General features: G+C 55.1%; 1 protein-coding gene across 1 annotated transcript; it reads left to right on the plus strand.

Moving 5' to 3' along the window:
- On the plus strand, positions 1-23,544 carry LOC142089587 (lethal(3)malignant brain tumor-like protein 1). The gene is given in 23 exon segments (XM_075166240.1): positions 1-191; positions 435-597; positions 2,780-3,003; positions 3,548-3,692; positions 3,846-3,984; positions 4,682-4,805; positions 5,458-5,554; positions 5,557-5,571; positions 7,706-7,797; positions 8,437-8,541; positions 9,406-9,541; positions 10,061-10,161; positions 11,221-11,372; positions 12,359-12,435; positions 12,885-12,970; positions 13,549-13,659; positions 13,944-14,058; positions 14,307-14,406; positions 15,361-15,558; positions 15,882-15,928; positions 16,873-17,030; positions 17,885-17,947; positions 18,956-23,544. Coding segments are annotated over 22 exon segments (2,556 nt in total). The 5' UTR covers positions 1-191; positions 435-461; the 3' UTR covers positions 19,091-23,544.

Consider the following 23,544-nt stretch of genomic DNA (forward strand, 5'->3'; position numbering starts at 1 on the left):
GAAGATCAAGGGTGACTGCCCAACGGGAGAACTGGAAGGGGAACTTCAGGGACATCTGTCTTCTCCAGGGTTGGATTTGCCAACCCTCGGTCACAGTCTGCGTCAGAGTGCTGTAGGCCTCCGTGGGAGCCAGGAGCAATCATAGCTTGTGGTGGATCTGCTGTGCTCGTACCATCTTATGGTGGTGCCAGGTAAGAAAAAACCCTTAGCGTTTGCAGGCTCTGAGCTGGGCTCTCGCAACAGGGGCTTTACTAGGTCATGTTGGTACCACCTGTGACCTTCATGCTGTTCTCTGTTGGGTTCAATGAGCCTTTAATATGTCTTACAGGGGGTTCTGGTGGAAAGGGAGGGACCATCCTCCACAGTCTCTTTGTCACTCCTTTGTCATGTTTGTACTTGTACCCAACTCGATTTCTTTTCTCGCTGTCTTCCAGTGTCTCACTCTGTGCCCAGGCAAGGTGATGGACAGCAGAGCAGAGATGGAGGTTGTGAGAAGCACGAAGGGGAATACTGCTGGGGAAGTCAGCGTCCACGTGGTCACCACCGAGAGCACTGTGCAGAGCACCCACCTGCCAACAACTGCCTTCATCATACCAGGTATGCGGAACTGTCCTCTCTAACTGGTGCCTCCCCAGCCTTCTCCCCCCACATTGATACCTCACACTCCTTCTATATCTGTGCTCCTCCCAAACCTTGGGAGGCAAAGCCGTGCTGCTGTTGCCATCTTAGAGGTTCCCTGTGGCTGTCCCACGTCACTTGGACGATTTGTGGCCGACCAAAACCTCTTGAGTTTTAAACCAAAGCCCTGATGTCTGGGGCCCTGTGCCAGTGCAGCACAGTGTGCTGGGTGCCTGCTCTGCAGGGCATGTGGGCTCCTGGGTTGCCGCATTATCAGAGAATCATAGAATATGTTGGAAGGGACCCATAAGGATCATCGAGTCCAACTCCCTGCTCCTCGCAGGACTACCTAAAACTAAACCATACGACCAAGAGCATCGTCCAGATGCTCCTTGAACTCTGACAGGCTTGGTGCCGTGACCACTTCCCTGGGGAGCCTGTTCCAGGGACTGACCACCCTCTCAGTGAAGAACCTTTTCCTAATGTCCAATCTGAACTTCCCCTGACGCAGCTGCATTCCATTTCCTCGTGTCCTATCGCTGGTCACCAGAGAGAGGAGATCAGCACCTCCCCTCCGCTGCCCCCCTTGAGGAAGGTGCAGACTGCGATGAGGTCCCCCCTCAGCCTTCTCTTCTCCAAGCTGAACAAGCCAAGTGACCTCAGCTGCTCCTCGTAAGTCTTGCCCTCGAGACCTTTCACCATCTTGGTCGCCCTCCTCTGGACACACTCCAGTAGTCTGATGTCCTTCCTCTATCGAGGCGCCCAAAACTGCTCGAGGTGGGGCCGCACCACTGCAGCGCAGAGTGGGACAATCACCTCCCTCGACCGGCTCGCTATGCTGTGCTTGATGCACCCCAGGACACGGCCGGCCCTTTTGGCTGCCACTGTTGACTCATATTCAACTTGCCATCAACCCAAACCTCCAGATCTCTTTCCGCGGGGCTGCTCTCCAGCCTCTCGTCCCCCAGTTTTACATTTAACCAGGATTACCCCGTCCCAGATGCAGAATCCGGCACTTGCTCTTGTTAAATTTCATACAGCTGGTGATTGCCCAGCTCTCTAGTCTATCCAGATGTCTCTGTAAGGCCTCTCTACCCACGAGGCAGTCCACAGCTGCTTCTAGTTTAGTGTCATCGGCAAACTTAATGTATGTTCGACTCCTGCATCCAGATCATTTATAAAAACATTAAAGAGCACTGGCCCTAAAATTGAGCCTTGCAGAACCCCACTGGTGACTGGCCACCAGCCTGATGTGACCCCATTTACTCTAAGTCTTTGAGCCCCACCCGTCAGCCAATTGTTCATGCAACTTATTATGGACTTGTCTGGCTGTGTGCTGGACGTTTTGTCTGGAAGGATACTGTGAGAGACAGTATCAAAAGCTTTGCTAAAATCCAAAAGACCCACATCTACTGGCTTCTCTTGGTCAACTCGATGGGTGACCTCTTCATAAAAGGAAATTAAGTTAGTTAAGCAGGACTTTCCCCTCATGAACCTGTGTTGGCTATGACCAATGACTGCATTGTCTCTCAAGTGTTTTTCAATAACTCCCAGAATAACCTTCTCCATAATTTTACCAGGCACTGAAGTGAGACTGACAGGCCTGTAATTACCAGGGTCGTCCTTCTTATACTTCTTGAAAATTGGGACAACAATTTTCAGCCCAGCTGACCAGTGGCTTTCAGGAGGTGTGCGAGCAAAGCATGGATGTGTGTTAGGTGAGATCAGGGGTGTTCTTTAGAAGCAAATCTCCCAATTTTTCCTGCTCCCGGTGCCTCAGTTCCCACTGCAGAGGGGCCCTGGGCTGCACAGTGTGTTCCTTTGAAATGAAACTAAACTGGAAGATGCGGTCCAGGAGCTCGCCAGCACATTCCTGCCACATCAGGGCATCCTGGTCATGGGAACAGTCTGAGGTTAGGCTGAAGTAGGAACCCCTGAATGTGGATAGTGTTAGTGCCACCCCCCAGCACAAGCCATTGCTGGCTGCAGATCTTGTTGGGTCACACTGCCTGCTTGTGGGAGCTTTAGCCCACAGCACTGAGCCCGCGGCTGGGAGACTATGTCCTCTCTGTCGTTTTGCGCTGCCTTTGAGCCTTGTTTGCATCAGTTAAGTGTTCTGTGTATGCCTCTGGTTGTTTGTTTCCTTTCTTCCCTTCTCAAGCAAATGCCACTACCATCAACCTTCCCACGAGCACCTTAGAAATTCAGCGATTCCCCCGGGAACCACAGAGAAGCACAGGGGCCGAGAGGCCGGAGAGGGGAGCAGGGAGTGAGCCCATCACAGCTACTGTCATTCCCCAGATCAGCGGGGTGCAGACCTGCAGCACAGTCCGTGTGCTGGAGTGGAAAGATGGGGTGGCTACTTTGCCTGGGAGTAACCTGCGGGTAAGTGTAGCCCTGGGCCACCGTGTCTGCCCCCGCCGCCACTCCCCGCAGCTGCTTGCCCTTGTAAGTGGCAGTCCTGCAGACTGTGCCAGGCAGGGACCACCAGGATGTGACATGGCCCCTGGCAGTACCCGCACCCCAGCTGGAGGATCCCTCGGCTGTTCCGGCTCTGCGGTACATGAAATAGGTTGCACAAAATGCACCAATTTCTCAGCTGCTACTCAGCCTCAGGGCAGCACATCCTCCAGCCATCACCCTGCCCCTCGTGCTGCCAGCTGGTGCTGGTCTTACCCAAGTGCAGGCAGTGTGCTTGCCCTGGCAGGCTCAGCGGCCAGCACAGACTGCAGGGAGAGGCAGCAGGACAGGTGGCTTTGGTGCTATGCTCACCTCTATCATCAGAAGAGCTGTCCTGTTGTTGGACGCACTAATGACCGAACCGTGTCCCTCTCATTCTCAGAGCTCACATGCACCCACTAGCTATCAAGTTAATATTTCTATCCTCCTTGTTAACTATTTTTCCTTGTTTTTTGGTTCAATGACATAGTTTCGAATAAATGAGTACGGGACGCTGAAGGTGGTGAGTGCTGATAAGATGCCTCCAGTGGAAGCTATAAAGGAGGGTCACACAGAGAATGATGGGGACTCAGAGTTGGCACCCACCAGCCGGGACAATCCTACTGTGGCTCAGGGTAAGGGCACCATGGTGGCATTTCTGGGGTGGGTACCATCATCCAGCAGATGCTGTCTGGCGTAGGCCCTGAGCGAGGCAAATGTCTCCTGCTTCCTGCTCTCCTTCCTTTGCTGCACCTTGTGCCTCACTGCTCCTCTTCTCTCTGACTCAGATGTGCTGGAGCAGACCAAACTGCCAACAGCAGAAAGCATGTGCCACTGTGATACCTGTGGCCGGAGACACGTGTCGGATGGAGCTCGGGAAGGCAGGGGCTTCTGCAGCGAGCACTGTCACCAGCAGTTCAAAGAAAGGTAAAGGAGGGGGAGTCTGCTCCATGCAGAGCCATATCCATCTGTCTGTCTGCCCTCCCTCCCCTGGAGGGATGCTCCAGCAAGGGATGTAAGCGTATCTGTCTCCGGCAGGTGCTGGCGACACCACTTGTTTCCCTCTTTCCTGTAGGCAGAGTACCCTGGCTGCAGTGTGAGGGGATGAAGGCTTGTCCCAGGGGACAGCAGGAAGCACAGGAGCTAGATTTTCTCCTGCCCAATTTGTGGCCTGACAAACACGTGTCTGGTGGAACAGGGCTGCAGCAGGAGGTTGCTGCAGTGTGTGCTTCCAGACTGAGCAGCAGTGGGAGGTGTGGGTCACAAGGGCATTTCCAGCCCCTCTGCTTACTAATGTGTGACTCCTGGGACTCATTTTCCAGCATCTCTGTGTGACTCTGATGCAGCTTAGAGCCCTGCTACGAAACTAGATTGCTTCTGATCCATCCCTGGGTTCAGGTTTCTGAGACCCAAGCGCATGAGCGTGATTCTGGTCTGTGCCCTGGTTCTAACCTCTTGCCAACTTGTGTGCTAAGAGGAGCGCATAGGTTAGTCACGAGGGATGGGAGCACCTGTGAGTAAGAAATAGGGTGACAGTGATTCTCCAGCAGCCACGCCCTTACCGACACCCCAGCCATTGCCACATACCGCGCCGCCGTGGTTTACTCTCCCTTCCTCCGTGCAGGTCCGTCATTGTGGAAAACTCTGCCAGCAGTGCCAATGCCTCCGAAATCCTCAAGCCGGTGAAGAAACGAAAGAGGAAGGACTACCAGAGCCCTTCGGAGGAAGAATATGAATCTGAGCAAATGGTAGGAAGAGGGCAAGGAGGGCATGTGTGCGCACGTGCTGATGTCGAGGGTGGGCCGTGGGCCACCCCTGTGTGCACTGCGGGTGTGCGCAGTTCTCATTGGTGCTTTTCAGTGCTATGTCAGCTGTATGTCGAAGGGGTAACCTGTTGGCTCTTAATGCCAAAAAGACTTGAATGTGTGGAGCATCAGGGCTTCTAGACACTTGGCTGGCTGTTTGGCATGCCGAGCGCCTCGGATCGGGCAGTGCTAGACACGTCCTGATTGGGCTGTAGGTATCGAGTGCTCCGAACTGCTCTCTTGATTCTGGGCCACCAAAGTAAGTGTTGAAGTAAGAGAGTGTCTGTCTGCGTGATGTGTATCCTGGGGAAGGGAGAGTGACTTTGACAAGGCAAGGAAGCTCTGCTTGCCAGCCCTGACTGTAGCAGATCCACTCCAGGTGTGATTGCTACCGCTCAGCACCAAAATCCCCCTCGGGCTCCCATCATCAGATCCTCTTGGCTGCCCATTTCTGAGCCAAGCATCAGTCAAATCATGGATGTTGCGGAGGCCCAGTATGGCCCTTGGCACCGGTGTGAGGGTGCAACACACAGCATAAATCTCTGTGCAGACCTCCAACATGATGGGTTTCTGATTTGTCTGCTCTCCTGTCTAGGAGGAAAAGCAGGAAGAGAGGAAAAACTCTGTGGGAGACTCTGCCATCAGCAATCCGGAGGCTGATGCGTGGAACGGGAGCCAGCACGGTATGGAGGGCCGGGCGGGCGGTGGGGTGAGTGCTCCCGCCACGGCTGTGGGGTCCTGCTGAGGGGCTGGACCAGCATTTTGGTGCTCCAGCAGAGTCAAACACCCGGCGCAATGCGCTGATACATGTTCCTGAAGGCTTGTAAGCTCCTCTGCTTGCTTGATCCTACTCTCTCTGTCTTTTTCCATTTCTCTCCTTTCCTCTCTTTCTCTCCATGGGAAGGATGCACCCTTACAGATACGGCTGTGTCTTCTTCAGGCATTGGGCCGTACTGTACAGTGCTTTCTGGTCCCTCCCTTGGGAGCTGAATTTATTACTTGCTCGTGGATACCATGTTTGCTCCGAGAGGCACTATCCTGAGCAATAACGTGCCTCTGCGCCATGTCTGGCTTTGCCCCCCCTTTGGACGGTCTTACGGGGAACTTCCCTCACGTGATCGGTAGCTCACAAGTTTGGGAGCTGCTCCTGTAGGTCTGGTGCCGCTGAAGCCGGGTGATTTGGGGCTGTCTCATCTCGTGGGGATCTATTCCTGGACCGTATCAGAGGAGATCTCAAACTCAGAGCTGTCGACACAGAGGGAAAGGAGACAAGCTGAGGGATGCAGTGTTTGCTTGTTTGTTTTTTTCCCTGCAGTGCGATGGGGGCGAGGGGGAAGGAAAACTTGGGAAAATACTGAAAATAAACATTTATGGGAAACCTTTTGTCTTTGAATAGTGAAAGGTCATACTTAAAAGTAATTTTAAAATGAAACTGTTCCAGCTTCATACTCCTCTCCATAGCCAAATGTAGGGACAGTAGCAGGGGCTAGATGTCGTTAACCCCTGATGTTACACTGAGTTAACAACTATTAGAAAGAGATCTCATACGCGCTTGCCAGGTCCTTTTCTCTACAATCTTAGCCCTGAGCGTGTAACCTTCCCTGTTGCATACAAGTAAGCAGTGCTGAGCCTTGTGACTTCAGCATTTTATTTTCTCTTATTTTAGAAGTACATCAGCAAACAAAATACACACCTGGATGCTTCAGCGCAGCAGAGTCGGTGTATGCTCTATCTCCAGGTGTATTTGTCATTCTCCAGAAGTGCAGAGCTTGTACTTACGGATTCCCCAAACATGCCTGCCACCACTTTTTTCCATGTCGTAAAGAATAATAAAGGTTCATCACTCTAAAGTATTAGCAAAGCATCTAGGTCAGTAACCTTGCTCACTGAAGCTCAGCTTTAATTTCTTCCACGAGTTCCTATTTCTTCCATCTCCACTTTCCCTAAGCCCAAGGCAGAAAGGAGTTGGTCTGTTTTTCCCCTGCATTTCTGACCTGCCCTACCCAAGGCTGTCTGCCATGGCTGACCTGTAGCTGTGAATTACTCAGTGCTGGAATAGGCACAGCACTCCTGAAGTCCCTTCAGGCGCTACAAAGCAGGGAGAGAAAGAGGCTGGAGAGCAAGAGACTTGGGTTGTGTCTTGTGTGCCTTGGGCAAGGCCTTTGTGGCCTTCCCAAAGGGTTCGAAGGCATGAAGGATCACCTCCCTGCCTATGAAGAAATGGTGCTGTCTTCTTTTCATGAATACCGTGAGGGTAAATGCATCTCTAGGGCACCAGGGTGGCCCTGGTGTGCCAAGGGGGGCTCAGGTGGTTGTCTTAGAGCAGAGGATAGCAGAGCTGGTGCCTCTGGAGCAGCAGCAGGAGGTGAGCCCACTGCTGGTTTGACTGGCCGGGAGCCCCTTGCAGCTGGGACTGATTCCCAGACCTCTGTATGGATCCTGCTGGCTGTCCCAAATCCATCAGTGCTGTGGCCATTTTGGATGTACTGGCTGGAGGAGGACGGGTTGCAGAGGTGTCCTGATGCTTTGTCCCTCAGGCTCCTTAGGTGCCTTACTAGAGCATTGTACAGCGACAGAGGACATTTGGGTCATGGGGACCTATGTGAGAGGGGGCCTCTTGGCTCTGTCCCTCCTCGGACAGCCGGCCAGGTTTGCTGGAGAAGGGGCTCTGGTAGGATGGTGCTGAGCTTTGCAGGGACACAGGACTGTGCGTGAAAGCGGATGCGGCCCCAGCAGGACCCATGCGCTCGCCTGCCCTCCGCGCTGCCCCGAGGCAGGCAGGGATGGTGGCTGGAGCGGACCCTCAGCAGCGCCTCTTGTGTGTGCGTTTGTGCTGCGCTCAGGTGCCAGTGAGGAGAAGAAAGAAGGCTGGTCTTGGGCGTCCTACTTGGAGGAGCAGAAAGCTGTCGCTGCCCCTTTAGATCTCTTCCAGGATGTGAGTTGGGATTTTCCTGTCTTTTTCCCTCTTTCATCTTCTCTTTTCTTTCCCTTTTTTTCCCACCCCTCCTCCTTCTCCTCTCTTCCTTGCTTCCCTATTTTGCGGGACTCTGAGCAATAAGCAAGCTCCCATCTTCATCTGGAGGTGACCAGTCAGCCTCCAGTTTTGATTTGCCCCAAGTCCCACTCCCCAGCAGGGTGCTGTCTCCCATCCCAAGCACCCCACATTTGCCTAGGACACCCCTGTGACTCTGGCAGGGTGGTGGAGACTTTCCAGCCCTTCCTCGAAGCCAGGTGTGGGCTCCCCTGAGACCACGTTGCTGCGCTGCACCCCTGCTCCCAGGCGTCTGATTGCCAGGGTGCAAGAGGAGCCAGGCCCGTGCCCCACTCTCCCCAGCCGCGGCTGTTAGCCCAGGGACACCCTGCCCTGCCAGTAGCAAGAGACGCAAACCCACGAGGAGGTGGAAGAATGTGTTTTTCTACGGGAAAAGAATTAAAATTTGGACAACAACATAACCTGTGGCCCACAATCTCCTGGTCCCAGCAGCTCCCATTGCCTGATGGTTGCTCCTTGGGATGGTTCTAGACCCGACTACCTGTGTCGTTTTTTACATTGTAGTTTAATTTTTGTTTCCAGTACCAAGTAGCTTCCCAGCACAAGAATGGCTTTAAAGTGGGGATGAAGCTGGAGGGGATCGATCCGCAGCACCCATCTATGTACTTTATCCTGACAGTGGCTGAGGTAAGGCACCTCCGGTTCCCTTGGTTTCTCCTCGCACCCGCGCAGCGGGAGGCTCTGTGGGAGGGGAGGTGCTGCCGCTGGCCCGTGGAGGAGACGGGCTTTGGGCCCTCGCCTGCATGTCGCTGCATGAGATGAGCTGGAGCGCCGGCACCTCGGTCAAGCAAACGGGGAGTTTCCTTCCAGTTCGTAGGGGCAGGAGACAGTGCTGTGGAGCAGCTGTCGTGCCCCAGCCTCGTTGGTCTCTCCATCACCCTGACACAGCAGGACCGTGGGGGGAGACTGTGGTGATGGCAACAGTTTCTTATCTTCAAATTGATGCCCCTCAGATAGGTCTAAGCCTTTGAGATGGAGGGTATGAAGGCATCCCATTGCTGTTGTGTCCGTGGAGGCCCTCTGTTTGCCCATGTGGCAGCTGAACCAGCCTTGCCTCACAGTGCTCCCCAGGCAGCCAGGGAGATCAGCTGTACAACAGCGGCTGCTGTTCTTGCTGCTGGAGAGATTTCACCAAAGCAGCGTGGCATTTAGCCAAAATCCCTGCGCCAGCACCTCCCCCAGGTGCAGAAAAGGCAATCCTTGCGCTTGCTGGACCCAGCAAGGTGCCTCACCATGGCATCCCACGCACCAGCCTGAGCCTCCCTTCTTAGGGCTGGCTTGTGGTGGCCTTGCACTTACCTTGTTCTGTGCTGGACACCTTTTGGGACTGGCATGTGCCTCCCAATTTGGGCACTGGCCTATGATTGACTCTTGGCTTCCCTAGGTGGTATGCTGAGGTTGTGGGCGGGAGGGGAGGTGCGTGCAATGCTCAACCAGGGACAGCGAGAGGTTTCCATGGTCCTCTCCTTTTCCTGCCCTCCCTGCTGGTAGGTGTGCGGTTACCGAATGCGCCTCCACTTCGATGGCTACTCTGAGTGCCATGATTTCTGGCTGAATGCTGACTCCCCCGACATCCACCCTGCTGGCTGGTTTGAGGAGACGGGGCACAAACTCCAGCCCCCGAAAGGTAAGGAGTTAGCGAGTCTCAGTTGGTGAGTCCTGTTGAAGGAGGGGGACAAGTAGTGGGCCCCCAAACGTAGACCTGGAGATGGGGACAGGGTGGCTCCATGGGGCCCAGGGGGGGATGCTGCTGTGCTGGGGGGTTTCCACAGGACAACCTTGCAGGCACCCATCACGCTAAAGATCTCCGCTCGCTCCCATTTTGGGGCAAAGCCCTGTCACCCTGGATGTCCCAGTGCCAGGCTGGAGCCAGCAGCTGTGTCCCAGGGCAGGTGGGACTGATGCTCTCTGGGCAAGAGCTGAGCTCTGGATTTCCAGTCCACTGCTAATGTTTCCTAGCACCTCTTCAAAATCAGCCATTGGGCCTAAGCCACGGGCTTTGCGTTTCCCAGGGCTGCTGTAGACCCCGTCCACCCACAGTAGGACATGCCTGGCAAGGCGAGGGCTGGTCAGGGGTGTCCGGGCTCGGCCTCATGACCTCCCGGCTGCTCTCTGTGAACTCACTGCTCTCATTTCTCTTCCTGAGGGGTTGTAGGTTATAAGGAAGAAGAATTCAGCTGGCCAAACTACCTGAAGATAACAAAGGCTCAGGCAGCTCCTAAGCACCTCTTCATGGTCCGAAACACTGTGAGTAGCAGCTTCTCCTTCCTGCCAGAGCCTGCAGGTTCGGGTGTGACTTCTTCCCCTCCAGCTGAGCAGAATGCCTGTGCTAGTGCTGGGCTTTTCTCTGTCCACCCCACAGAGAAAGCCCACAGTGCAGAGAGCCAGGAGAGTGTACTGCTGGCATTGCTTAGTGAGATGTGGCATGCTTCGCTGCTGAGCATCTATAGCTTGGACACAGTTTGGTGTGCCCAAAATTGGCGTTGGTCTGATTCACTGTTTCATCCAGGTCGGTCTCATGGACGGTTAAATCTGTTGCAGAAGTGCTGGTGAAGAGAAGTAACCGCTACTCGCAACAATTATTTTGCCAAAACCCCTCAATTAATGTTTCATAAGTATAATTATTTTGTCTCTTTTTTGTGTTTTCATTGTTTCTGTCTCTGCCTTTATTTTTCATATGGCAGCTTGGGTAAGGAAAGTGGGGATATAGCGGAGTGCAAAATGCTGATGGTTTCTTTGTCAGCTGCAGAGGAAACAACCTACTGATGAATCAGCCTCTCCAAGTTATTTATTGTGTCTAAACCCTCCTGTTCATTGCTGCAACAATCCCACTAGCGTGTGTGATGCAGCGTTTTGCACAGATTTTGGATCCAAGGAATAAAGGCAGATAGGGTGAAGGGCCCCATCCCAGCTCCTCCTGCCAAGCCTAGGGCATTCGTCACTGCTAACACTGGAGGAGCGTGACCACAGACAAGTGTTTTGTGACAAAGTCTGAATCAGTGTAAGTTGGAGGCTGTTTTTCTCTTGGAGGTTACTGCTTATAGAGGATCTTGAGGGTCTGAAGATTTCTTTTCCTCTTTCTTTGTGTGGCCAAGCTGAGTTACTTACCCTCTGCCTCTTTTCTTGCATGCACAGCACGGCACTGCCCTTCTGGGATCCTGAGTGATCCTGGGCCTGCCTGGAGGCCAGGGAGAGTCTGGTTTTGGGAGCTTTTGGGCAGATGCCTCTTTGCAGCAGGCAAGGGAAGTGGTGAGGAGGGCGCTGGGACCACGGCTCTGAAAGAAACCTGCCCCTCTCTCCTCCCAGCACGAGGCTTCCCCAGGCTTCGAGGTGGGCATGAAGCTCGAAGCTGTGGACCGCATGAACCCTTCCCTGATCTGTGTTGCCACAGTGACTGACGTGGTGGACAATCGCTTTTTGGTGCACTTTGACAACTGGGATGATACTTATGACTACTGGTAAGTGCACAGAGGCTCCTGGGGTGCCAGTGCTGGGGAGACACCCTGCCACTGCTTCAGCAAGAGTGACGGGGTGCTGGGGAAGACGTGGGGCAATCCCAGCATGCTGCTGCAGACAGGCCACCAGGGGTCTAGTGAGGCAGAGCTGAGGGACAAACCTTTACCTGCTCCGTGCCACCTCCTGGGACATTGCCATGGCCCTGTAGTTAACGTGGGGCAAAGAGGCGTGATCGCATGCTGTGGGCTCGCCCTGAAACCCACCTGGGAGATGGGGCCACCTGCAGTGCAGAGACTGAAAACCTGATCTTAAAAGGAGCTCCTGCGTCTGTAGGCAGGGGATTGTGGCTGGGGCGGCGAGGTGTCCCAGTTGTGGTTAAGGCCAATTAAAATGGCCAGTTTGCACAATCCAGGTCCTGAGAGCAGCTCTGTTTTCTTTGTGGCTGGAGCCCTCTGACATTCTTACTTCTTGCCCCGAGGAGCTGTGGGGCTGCAGCAGTTGCTGTCCCTGGCTGCTCCTCACTCGCTGGTGCTGGGCAGCTACCTGCTCTGTCCCAGGGCAGGCCTGCGAAGCAGCAGCACCTGAGTGTGCTGTGACCTGCTGGGAGCTGTGACCAGGACATGAGCCCCCCCGATTGCTCAGGTCTCACTGTTCCGAGCTCTGAAAGGCATGGCCTTTCGCAGCAAAGGGTTGCTGTTCTCTGGGCAGTTCTGCAGCAGGGCTTGCACCCGGGGCATGTTTGTGTCCTGCCCCTCTGAGCTGGAGTCCCCCTGCTCTAGCCCTTGCTTTGCAACGGCCCGTGATCCCCTGGGTCACTCAGGGACAAGGGTGCTGTAGAAGACCTTGGCTTCTGCAGGGGCTTTTGCTGGTGGTGCAGGCCTGGGGGCTGCTGCCAAGTGGCCTGCCCTGGGCCCCCGCAACGTGCGCTGTCTGGTGGTGATGAGCTGGGTATCTCAGCCCTTTGTAAGACTTTGGGTGTGTTTTCTAGGTGTGACCCCAGCAGTCCATACATCCACCCAGTTGGATGGTGTCAGGAGCACGGCAAACCCCTCACACCTCCTCAAGGTGAGTCAGTGGCCTGGGAGCACCTTCACTGGTGCATCCCCTTGGGGACAGGTTTCCCAGGGTGGCATGGGGAGCCTGGGGGCGCAAACCCCATGGCCCTTGCTTGTCTGCAGGCCCAGGCGGTTTCCTTCAGCAAGGCCACAGCCAGGGAGGCGGCACACTCCTGCCGAGGCTCCTGTACACGTGTTCAGGTGCAGCATGGTGCTTGCGTTGGGCCGAGTGGAGACATGAGGAGCACCCAAGCTGTCTGTGCAGGCCCAGATGTTTCTGCTTCCTTGTACCCTGGATTTCATGCTCCATGAGAAAATAGTAGCACTTCTTGATGTCTCCCAAGTTCCCATGTGCCTGGCACAGACTTGGTTGGTCCTTCAAGGCAGTAGAAGGGGTACATTCTGGGGTACTTGCTGTCTTCCTGCAGGCATGTCTCACCTGCATCTTCCCCCTTCTAGATTATCCTGACCCTGACAACTTCACCTGGGAAAAGTACTTGAAGGAAACCGGAGCATCTGCTGTCCCAGCTTGGGCCTTCAAAGTGGTGAGTGCCACATCATCTGCTCCACTGTGCCTGGGCAGGAATTCGGGTTTTCTCCATTGTCAGCTCTTTGCTTTTATGAAGAGTCAAGTGATGTTCAGTATGCTCCTGCCACAGGCCTGGGGTTCGGATCTACACTCAAGGTTCAGAAGTCACGGCTGTCCTGGGCAAATAGTTCAAAACTGGGAAAAATGGGAAGTATGACCATCCCCTCGGCTAGACAGGAGCCGGGTGATGGGAAATCATTTAGGCTTGCTTGATAGTTGTTGTCTCCAACTGCAGCAGCAGCAGCAGCTGTGTCTAGCCAAGTGTGACGGCAATATAGATCCCCAAAATGTGTCTCTTAGAGACCCTCTTCCCTTGGGCACAGCTTTCCCATCTTGTTAAAACACAGCTCAGATCCAGGAGACCTGTCCCCACTCTCTCCTGTTGCCACTGTGAGCTGGGATGGCTCTTACCCAGACAGGCCAGGGCTGGGAGCTGGGCTTGAGGAGCGCACGCTGCTGGGAAAGCTGCCGAGGGGCGCGGGAGCCCGAAGCATGGCCCTGCTCCCCGCTGACCTGGGTTCTTCCTGGCCCCAGCGCCCATCCCACGGCTTCCTGGTCAACATGAAGCTGGAGGCAGTGGACAGGAGGACTCCTTCCTTCATCCGAGTGGCCAGTGTGGAAGACGTGGAAGATCACAGGATAAAGGTGGGTGCTGGAGTCCCAGTCCTGAGCCTGTGTCCAGGCACTGTGCTGGCTTGCTCTTGCCCTTCCCAGCTCACTGCCAGTTGCAATGGCAAAGTGTGTGAAGGTCTGTGGAAGCACACTGTGTGGAGGATGGCAGGTCCCAGTGCCAGGTCCCAGGAGTGGAGCAGAACCTTGTGCTGCAGTTCAGCTCTACCCTGCTGCTTGCTGGCAGCTTGGAGGGCTCCAGAGCTCCTCAGGGAGGTGCCCTGAGATTTGAAGGGTGACCTCTCTACTTGTCTTCCCAGATCCATTTTGATGGCTGGAGTCACGTCTATGATTTCTGGATTGATGCGGATCATCCGGACATCCACCCCATAGGCTGGTGCTCAAAAACTGGACACCCACTGCAGCCTCCTCTCAGTAAGTCCTGCGCCTGGGTCAGTCCCTCATACCAGGGCCAAAGCGTGCCAGATCCCCACTGTCACCGCCTCCTGCCCATGCGCAGAAATGGGAGGGCAGGTGCCGGCCGAGGATGGGCAGGGAGGAAGGGCTTTTCCGTGGAGTTCTCAGTTGGAAAAGTCCTCCCCTTTTGGCATGGGCAGGGAGCCCAGAGCCCTGAGTCGGCCTCTGCTGTGACAGTCTCTCTCCTGTTTCTCCTCCTGGTCTAGGGCCAAAGGAACCAGCCTCCTCTGCCCACGGGGGCTGCCCCACCCTAGGCTGCAAGAGCATCCCTCACACCAAGAGCTCCAAGTACAGCTTTCACCACAGGTGGGCTCCCCAGCGCAGCTCAGAGGGGCACAGCTTCCCTGCCAGCCCATGCCCACCCATCCTCTGCTCCTCTGCATCCGCCACACCCACCAGCAACCAGCCCTTCCCTGCATCCACCCCACGCCCGGCTCTGCCCCCTGCTTAGGCACAGCCCTTGCTCTCCCCAGGCCAGGCCCGAAGGCAGCCCGGAGCCCACGGCTAGCGTAACTCCTGTGAGCAACTGTCCTGCGGCACCCAGAGCCCCTGGGGGTGCCCTACGTGCCCATCTACCGGTGGGGACCTATGGGCTACGTAGGGGTCAGTGCCTCTACGATGCTTTTCACTGATACCAGCTTTGAGGACGATGTTCCTCCCGCCCCTCATGGATGCCTTTCACTGTGAAGTTGTGAGCTGGGAAGTTCTGAGAAGGGAAGTGCATCTGCCCCAGCTCAGTCAGTCACTTGCGTGACTTTTTCCAGGGGAAACCTGGAAACACGGTGTAGTGCCGACCCCAGCACGGCAGGCTGGCATCAAGAGGAGCGAGTATGTTGGAGCGTCTGTGAGGATGGGGAAGGTAGATCTGGCTCCCAGGGGTTTCTCTACTGGCCACACTCGTGACACTTGCATCCTCCTCACTCTGAGGCTAGTCTGGATGCCTGTGGGGATAAGGAAGGGAAGATGGAGACCCTGTGAACCCCGGTGACCTGCTTGACCAGCACTGTGGTGGCTTGCACAGGGTCACTGTGATGGCAGTGGAGAAGGTGGGACGGGTGTTTGTACCTGCAGGAACTGGGTGTGCCCTGCCCGTGCACCCAGCGCCCTCGCCCCTGGAATTTGTTCAGCACGTCTTTACTGTGCTTTCCGTGGCCAGGGCTACGGCTTCCCGTGCTCGGGGGCAGAGGGGTGACCCTGCTGGCTCGCCCCGCCGTGCTGCTCTGAGCCGCGTCCAACGCTTGCCTTCCCTCTGTTCTCTAGGAAGTGCCCCACGCCGGGTTGCGACGGGTCAGGACACGTGACTGGGAGATTCACGGCCCATTACTGCCTCTCAGGGTGCCCGCTGGCAGAGAAGAACCAGGGCAGGCTTAAGGCGGACTTGTCCGACACCGAGGCCTCAACTCGCAAGAGGAACCTGATTGGCTTCCCTCAGCGAAAGAAATCTCGGCACCATGGGAGGTAGGGGCAAGCCCGGTGAGCCCCGTGCAGCAGTGAAGGGCCCCTGTGCCGTGACTGCCATCCCTGGGAGGGATGGCCAAGCCGGAGAGGCTCCTTGACCGCGGGGGAGCACGGTTGCTGGCAGCTGGCGTTTGTCCTTCCAGCTCTGTTGGGCACCTCTCTTGGTTTTTCTTCCTACGTTTTGTATCTTTAGCTGTCAACCTTTTGGGTCAGGGTCCGAGAGGTCCTTGCTCCCACTGCCAAGGCGTGGCTCTGTGCGGTGTGGAGGAAGGCCCTCGGGCCGGTCCCAACCCAGTTGGAAATCAGTCTTCCTGTCTCTTTAGAGGGCGACCTCCAAAGTACCGGAAGATCCAGCAGGAAGACTTCCAGAGTAAGTGCCGTCCTCTGCCGCAGTGTCATCGCAGGGGGCAAGGCTCGAGGAGCTGGGGTGGTGGCTGTTGGAGGCAGGTCTCCCTTGGCTCACTCAGTCAGACCTCACGCAGGTGAGCACCAGTGAGGAGCTGGTGGTCAACTGCCAAAGTTGACTGTCTGACAAGGAACGTCCCTGCCTCTTACCAGAGCTCTTCTAGGTCCCTCGTCATGTCTCTTCGTTTATGTTTGTGAATCTTTGAGTGCTTTAGGGCAGGAAATTAGCATTCTCTCTCTATGGCAGTGCATTTTCCCCGGCACTTTGTCCTCTTCAGACAGGGATGCTGTGCCTTCATCCTGTGGCTGCCGTATCCCAAAACATCAGTGTGGTTGTGAAGTGCCAAATTATTGCTGCAGTGCAGAAACTGATGCTGAACAGTTTGCTTGGCATTTAGTTCTGATGACTGACATAAAACTATGACTGACATTTATTCCGGACAGAATTGGTTTTACCGGGGGCTGTCCTGCTGCCTACCCCAGCGCGGGGGGTGAATGAAGAGGATCTGTTCTTGGGAGTTTCCTTGGCTCCTTGGAGCAGAGAGCAAGGAAAAAGCTTTCTTAAAAATGTGAAATGAACTGATGATATGGGCTAGCATTCTGGTGTGAAATTTGACATCGAAATCTAGTTCAGTACGGAAAACGAATGATTGAAGGTGGTGAGAACAAGGCAAAGCCAAGCTTGTCTCTAAACTTCTTCCCCCACCATCCCCAATCCTACCAAACTGGATACACTGATATTCTACTAATCCAAGGGACAACCTGCTCTTGATGCCTGGACCCATGAGACCATCTGCTGCCAGCCCTGCCCCCCCCCGAACGGGGCCCTCCCCAAGGCTTGTAGGATAGGATGAGATGGGATGTTGTTGTCCTTCTACCTTGCATCACATCTTGCATTTTTATTGCCAGCTATTTCTTCAGACAATATGCACCAGTCGCTCTTCATGTCTGCCCTGTCTGCCCATCCCGACCGCTCCCTGTCGCTCTGCTGGGAGCAGCATTGCAAACTCCTGCCGGGGGTGGCTGGCATCACAGCAACTACAGTGGCCAAGTGGACCATTGATGAGGTAAGATGGTTTTTGAAGACTGCGTGCTGGCTCCTGCCCCCCTGGCATGGCTGGGAGCACTCTACCTGGCTGTGCAGCACCATGGTACATGCACCAGGCACGGTGGTGCTTCGGCGGCCACTTCACTGGGCTAGCGAGAAGGCGGTCAGCTGGACACGCTTGTGGAGTACTGTGTGGACAGCTGCCAGACATGAGCCCTGATGGCAGCTTCTGGGAAGCACATGCAGAACTACCAGGTTCTCGCTTGGCTTGAATGTAACCCCAGCCCAGGGCAGGCAGGTGAAGGCAAACAGCAGTCTCTTCATTTAGCATGTTACAGTTTTCCAAACAAATCAGTTTCATCTTTGCCAAGTTTAAAAATTAAACCATAGACTCTGCAGATAAGAAGTCACTTCCCGGTTTCTCTGAAAAAGAAATCTTCACCTCAGATTCTTCGTCGTCACCTTCATTCACTTTCTTGGGCATCTGCGATGGCCCCTCTTAAGGCCTGGGTAGCTGGAACTCTGGTCCCAGTCCCAGCAGCCCCCGCCTGATTTCCCCATTACCCGCCTGTGTGCCCCTCTCCTGCCCCTGCCCCTCAGAGGGAATCATCTCACTGTGCTGGAGGTGGCTTCTTGGAGGTGAAGCTGCTTGGTATTTGCTACTCTGGGGCTGGAGGAGGCCAGCACCTGTGCCCTGGTCCAAGGGTGATCTCTAGGCATGGGAGGGTGCTGCAGCTGCAGCCTCTGCCCTAACACCACATGTCACCTTACAGGGTGCAAAATGTCTCTGTGGAAGCGAGGATGTGGGCTCATGGGGGGTCTCCAGACAGAAATGTTGCTTCTATCTTGATGTTTTTCTCTATTTATTTCAAGGTCTTTAGCTTTGTTCAGACTCTGACGGGTTGCGAGGACCAAGCCAAGCTCTTCAGAGATGAGGTGAGAAGGGCTGGGGGATGAGTGCAAGTGGCCGAGGACAGCTGTTTGCCAACAGGGCAGGGAGGAATTGGCCAGTGGCCTTCCTGCAACGGATTGCTGCTGAATGCTGCGAGCGTGTCCAGCACCTGGCAGCGATCCCACCCTGCAGCCCTGGGGGCAGCAGCCCCACTGCATTCGAGTGTGCACTGTCTGCCTGTGCAGATATGGTAGCAGGAGGGAGATGCTGACACCCAAGGAGCTGTGTGGCCCTGTTGCCCCGGCGTGGGTGAGGGAGGGCCCCTCTGAGGAGGCTAGGATGGGGGGAGCGGGAGGAGCATGGTGCTGCAGCCTTAATAGCACCGTCACCTCCCGAGGGAAGCTGCTTACTCCTCACCCATTCACCCTTCCCCGCCTGCATCCTCTCACCAGCACAGCAGTTCGGTGGCATTGCTGTCTGTCAGCCCGGTGCATTGTTTTTAGACCCCTCTGTGGATAAACGCGCAGAGGGGCGGCTTTCCAGCATGCGCAGTACACCCAGCGCAGGCTGATCCGGGCACACTGGGTACAGCAAATGTGTCCCAGCCTGTTAGTAAATGGCTCCTGTGCTTTAAGGGTGCTCAGGCACGCAAAGCTGAGCTGGGGGCAGCCTCCACGCGTGCCAGGACCTGGAGCAGGGAAGGGACGGGTGTTGGCCCGAAGCAGGTTGCCTGCTGGCTGTGTGCTGTGCCCGTTGTGCTCTGTCGCAGAAGCCCGGGCCGGCTGCAGCTTGAGCTCCTGGGGTGGCCCCTGGAAGGGCCTTTCCCCCTCTCTGCCCTGTTCCTGGGCGCGTGAGCTCCCAGCTCTGGCTTATCTGGGGCAGCGTGGGAGTGCTGTGGGTTGCCCCTGCCCTACTCCCTGGCATCATCTGTGGCACCTGGCTGAGGGTGAGTGCGACTGTGCGTGTCCCCAGGTTGTGCCCGTGCTGGCTGTCCCTAGAAATTCACAGCCTGGGTTTTCGGTGAGTGCCTTTGTCCCTGCTCTCCTCTCCAGATGATCGATGGCGAGGCGTTCCTCTTGCTGACGCAGGCTGACATAGTCAAGATTATGAGTGTCAAGCTGGGCCCGGCACTCAAGATCTACAATGCCATCCTCATGTTCAAGAATGCTGATGACACCTTAAAGTGACTTTTCTTGGCCCGATTGGGACCCTCCCTCAGCACCGGTGCTGCCAAACTGTCTCGTCAGGACAGAGATTCCCCCCGACCGACCACAGCTTGTCATGTCCTGCTCATGTCCTCTCGGATGCCGCATCTCCTCTCTCCCACCAGTCCATCTCCCATCCTCTCCCCTCCACTCCACACTGCCCTTCCCCTCCAGCGCTGGGTACAGGCTGACCCCAAGCCTCGGGGACGGCTGCAGGGACGGAGGGTGGATGTGGGACTAGCCTGTCTTAGCGTGACAGCTGACCCCATGTCCTGCTGTGACTGCACTGATTCGGGGGGCTGTGTTGAGGGACGGGGGAGCAGTGCGGAGGGTGTGGCAGCTGGGGGCTGACACCACTACTCAAGTCACCCAGGTAAGGGAAGGGATGACTGCCCGCCTATGTGCTTGCAACCATTTAAAGGCTGGTCTTGGCTTTGCTCAGCAGCAGAGAGAGATTTTTTTTTCCCCCTCAATGTGTTCCTTTGGGGGGGCTTGTGTTAACATCGTTTCCAAGGGACACTCAAGGAGCTTCTGCTCACTTTGCCTTTTTCTCTGAATTCTTTTGACTTTCCCATTTAAGGACAGATAATGACTTTGCTTTGCTCCTTCACCTCACTGGGAACCAGTGGCCCACCTCTTGCCCCTTCCAGGGAGCAGTGTCCCCTGGCTGCTGCTCTGCACATGACCAGCGTCTGTGCTTTATTCTTCTTCACTGTAATGCAGCAGCCCTGGGGCCCCACGGGCTGGGTGGGTGCAGAACAAGCTGCATTTCCTCTTTCTCTTCAGGCTGTCTTGGCCAGCATGCCTCTGGGAGAAAGGATGCTTGTTTAACTTGTTCCCCCCCAGCAATTAAAAAATCCTCTGCAAAGGAGAGTTGGGCCCTGTTTGGTCCACGTATTAGGCGCAAGGCCCTCTCTAGAGCGGAGACAGCTGCCAAGGACAAGAAGCGTCCATTCCTCTGTAGGCAGATCCACGGCTCACGTCTGAAGGTGTTCCTGAGTTGGCTGACTCGATCCTGCCAAGCCGCCTTCTGCCCCTTTTTTGCCCTCACGAGGCCCCCAGGTTTTGCTGTCTGCAGAGCAGGATCTTCTGCTGTCCCTGGATTCCTTACCTCCAGAGCTAAAAGAAATTCAGCAGTTAACTGGGTTTTTTTTGTCCTTTTAGTAACATAGCACCTTTTCAACAAGGGCGCAGGCACTTTGGGAATGCCCATGTAACACTGTCCCCTTGTAATGGAGGAGAGGCCGAGTAGGCTAGGACTCCAGAGCCAGGAAAGCCAACATGCCTGGGGAGTCCTGGCAGAGTCTCAGGCAGCTTCGGATAGTCCCTGTGTCCCCTGGCAGCACCCACACTGCTCTCGCCATAGTCTGTCGTCCTGTGCACGCCTGCTGTGGGTGCTGTTGGAGCACTGATGTGCCAGGGCAGTGCTGGAGGACGGCCACCTGCCCCGAGGGCTCTCCATAGTCTGCAACGATGTGATCCAAGTCCCACGTCCACTTTCTTTCCCATTCCCAAGAATGACATATCAGTAGCAAAACAATTTCCCCCCCTTTCCCGGTGCCCAAAGACAAGGATGAAGGGATCTTAGCAAGTGCACCAGCAATGTGTCTTGGAGCAGCACTCCTTGGGAGCCGCTGTCACACCTGGGTCAATCTGTTCTAGGCTTCCCATGGAAATGTAGCATTTTGACTCTTTGTTATTGAATATTCGGGGTCACTTTTGACCTGCTCTTGAAATGTCTGCTGCTTGCTCTTCACGCAGGACTTGCAACTAGTCCGTGTATTTGTTTTGTCAATGCTTGGGTTTGATTTAGGCAGCTCTCCCTCTCCTTTCCTTTTTTGTTTTTTTCCATCTCTTCAAGCACTGCAGTGTGGCCAGCTGTGGAGAGAGGGGGAGTGGGAAGGAACAGCCATGTCCCTGGGTCCCGCAGTCACTTCCAAGTCACCCTTGATCTGCAGTAAATGGTCCTGAAGTTGGTCTCTTCAGTTGATGGGGAGTCTCTTTCTGGGCTACTGTGTACTGGGGGAGAAGAGGAGCCCTGGGACCTTCAGCTGTGAGACTCTCTGTGCGAACAGTGCTGAGACTTCTCCGGGTATGATCTGGAACGGAACGGCTTGTTTGGCTCTTGATACCCTTGCACAGGACATGGCTATTGAGCTTATAAGGGAACATCTTATGAAAGCATCCTATTCTCATCTGCTTCATTCCCTCATGCCAAGTCATTCCTCCTGTTGGAGAAGGGACTAAGCACTGTCCCTGGGTGCTGGGAGAGGAGTTGCTACCCAGGTGTCGGATCTGAAACGAGCGTGAAGGATGGAGAGCCTTGTCTCTCACAGGGCTGCCCTGGAGAGCAGAGGTGGTGGTGAGCTCAGAAGATCCCTGCTGAAGGGGAGGAGGAGCCATGAGCCAAGCTGTGGCTGGCCCACAAGACTGGGTACAACCAACACCATCAGCTCTTGCTCTGCTGTTGGGTGCAATCAAGCCGTGCTCTGCCTGGGCACCAGCAAAATGGGCAGAGGTGCGTGCTCCAGACTGTGCCAGCCGTGGGCAGGAGGCTGTGCCCGTGGGGTACGGCCTTACCTGGGCTCTTCTGACCTCCCTCTAAGAGAGCAGACGCAAACTGGGCAGGACTGCCAAGGTGCTCCCCTGGGCTGTGGGGTCTGGCTGCACAGCTGGGCCCCAGCCTCTGCTGGGTCTGAGCTCTGCGCAGGGAGCAGCTGCCAGGAAAACCAGCCCCACTGGAAGGGTGATGTGAGATGTGAGGTCTCTGTCGCACGCACTTACCTGCTGTCTTGAGCGTCGGTTCATCAGCCTCTTGGGCCGACTCAGACATTTGGGTGCAAAGCTTCGGGATTCATCTGGGTGAGAGTTACAGGGTTTGTAGGTGGCCAAGGGCTATTTACTGTTAAAACTTACAACCTTCTTGTTTCCTTTAAAACCACACCAAACCCAAAGCATTGTGTGTGTACGTGTGGATGGGTGTTTGTGGAAGTACCACAACACCATTTCTCTACTGTTGGTGTGTCGCTGTTTTAATGTGGTGGTGTCTGTGGCTGTGGAGGCGGCAGGCTCTGGTCCCAGAGTCTCGGGCAATGTGTCCTCCATGAGCAGAAGTTGTCTCTGGTCCCAGCAGGGAAGCCAGGAGAAGGAAGGTTTGCTGCACCCCTGGCCTTGGCAGGTCCTCCATCTCCACAGAGCATTGATTGGGAGTCCCCCCTCAAGGAGCATCAAGGGCAGCTATGACCAAGGCAGAAGCACCAAAGTTTTTCATCCTTCCCCTGTTGCCCCACCAAACTCCTCACAGGGATGTCCACTGCTGTGTCACTAAGAAGCCGGAGAGGACAATGGGGCTGAGTCTGGCCCACAGGTTCCTCTCTGGAGTCTGAGAGATGTGACTGCAGCCAAAATTTCTATGTCAATGAAGAATTTTTCAAGTCAAATGTTTTTTTGAGTGGAGGCCCCCAAGCCTGTGCTCCTGTCATTCCTGCCCCTGCTGCTGCAGATGGTGTTGGCAGGGCTTAGCTGGAGCCACGGGAGATGTCCCACCACATGCTCCAGCCTCGGGCACGGGGTGTCTTCTGGGGCGGCTGGTCCGCAGGTGACTCCGGGCGCATGGGAGCAGTTGGAGCCTCTCAGGAAGGTGTTTCTCCCTCCTTGTGCAACTGAGCAGCATCGTGATGGTGCGAGGCCAAGGTCTCCATTTCCGTCAGAGCAGCCAGCCTGAAGCTCAGCGAGGAGGGCGGCCATGCCCGCCTCGCCGAGCACAGCTGCCTGGCTCTGCCTTCCTCCAGTGATTTCCATGTCGATCACAAGCACTTTTAGAAAAGAAAGAACCCCCCAGATTGTCTAGGAGGGTTGAGGGCTTAGGGCAGCTGCCGCCTGCAGAGGCAAATCTGGGGATGTGAGTGCAATGAGGGGTGTTGGAGGAGAGGAGGGAGGCGGGAGAGGGATGTGACTTGGCTTCTGCTCCTCTTTCCCAGCTCCTTAACCTCGGGAGGGGACCCCTCGGTGCAGAGGAGAGGGAAAGACCTGAGGGCTGCAGCCTAGCTCCCTTCCTCCAGTCCACCCCTTCCCTCGGGGTCCGAGGCTCGCTCGTCCTTGGAGGGAGGAAAGGGGGGGACGCATTTTGGAAGGAGCGTGATTATGATAACAAAAGCTTTTTTGCACTTTCATTCATTTTGCACTCGTTTTTAATTTCTTTTTTCTGCGTTTTTGATATTCGCACCTCCTTTTTGTGTTTTCATAACAAAAATACTTTTGTTGTAGCCAGTGAAGCTATTCTGGAACTTTGTGTCCTGAGTATACAGAGGTTTAAAGGTCCTATATATATAAATTTATATCTGCATAAAAGCATAAAAGTAAATTTATATATATAGATCATGGTGTGATGTGTTTCGTCAGTGTTTTAAAATAATAAACGAATGTGAGCAATGGAA

The sequence above is a fragment of the Calonectris borealis genome, chromosome 17 (assembly GCF_964195595.1).
Source record: "Calonectris borealis chromosome 17, bCalBor7.hap1.2, whole genome shotgun sequence".
Taxonomy (NCBI): Eukaryota; Metazoa; Chordata; class Aves; order Procellariiformes; family Procellariidae; genus Calonectris; species Calonectris borealis.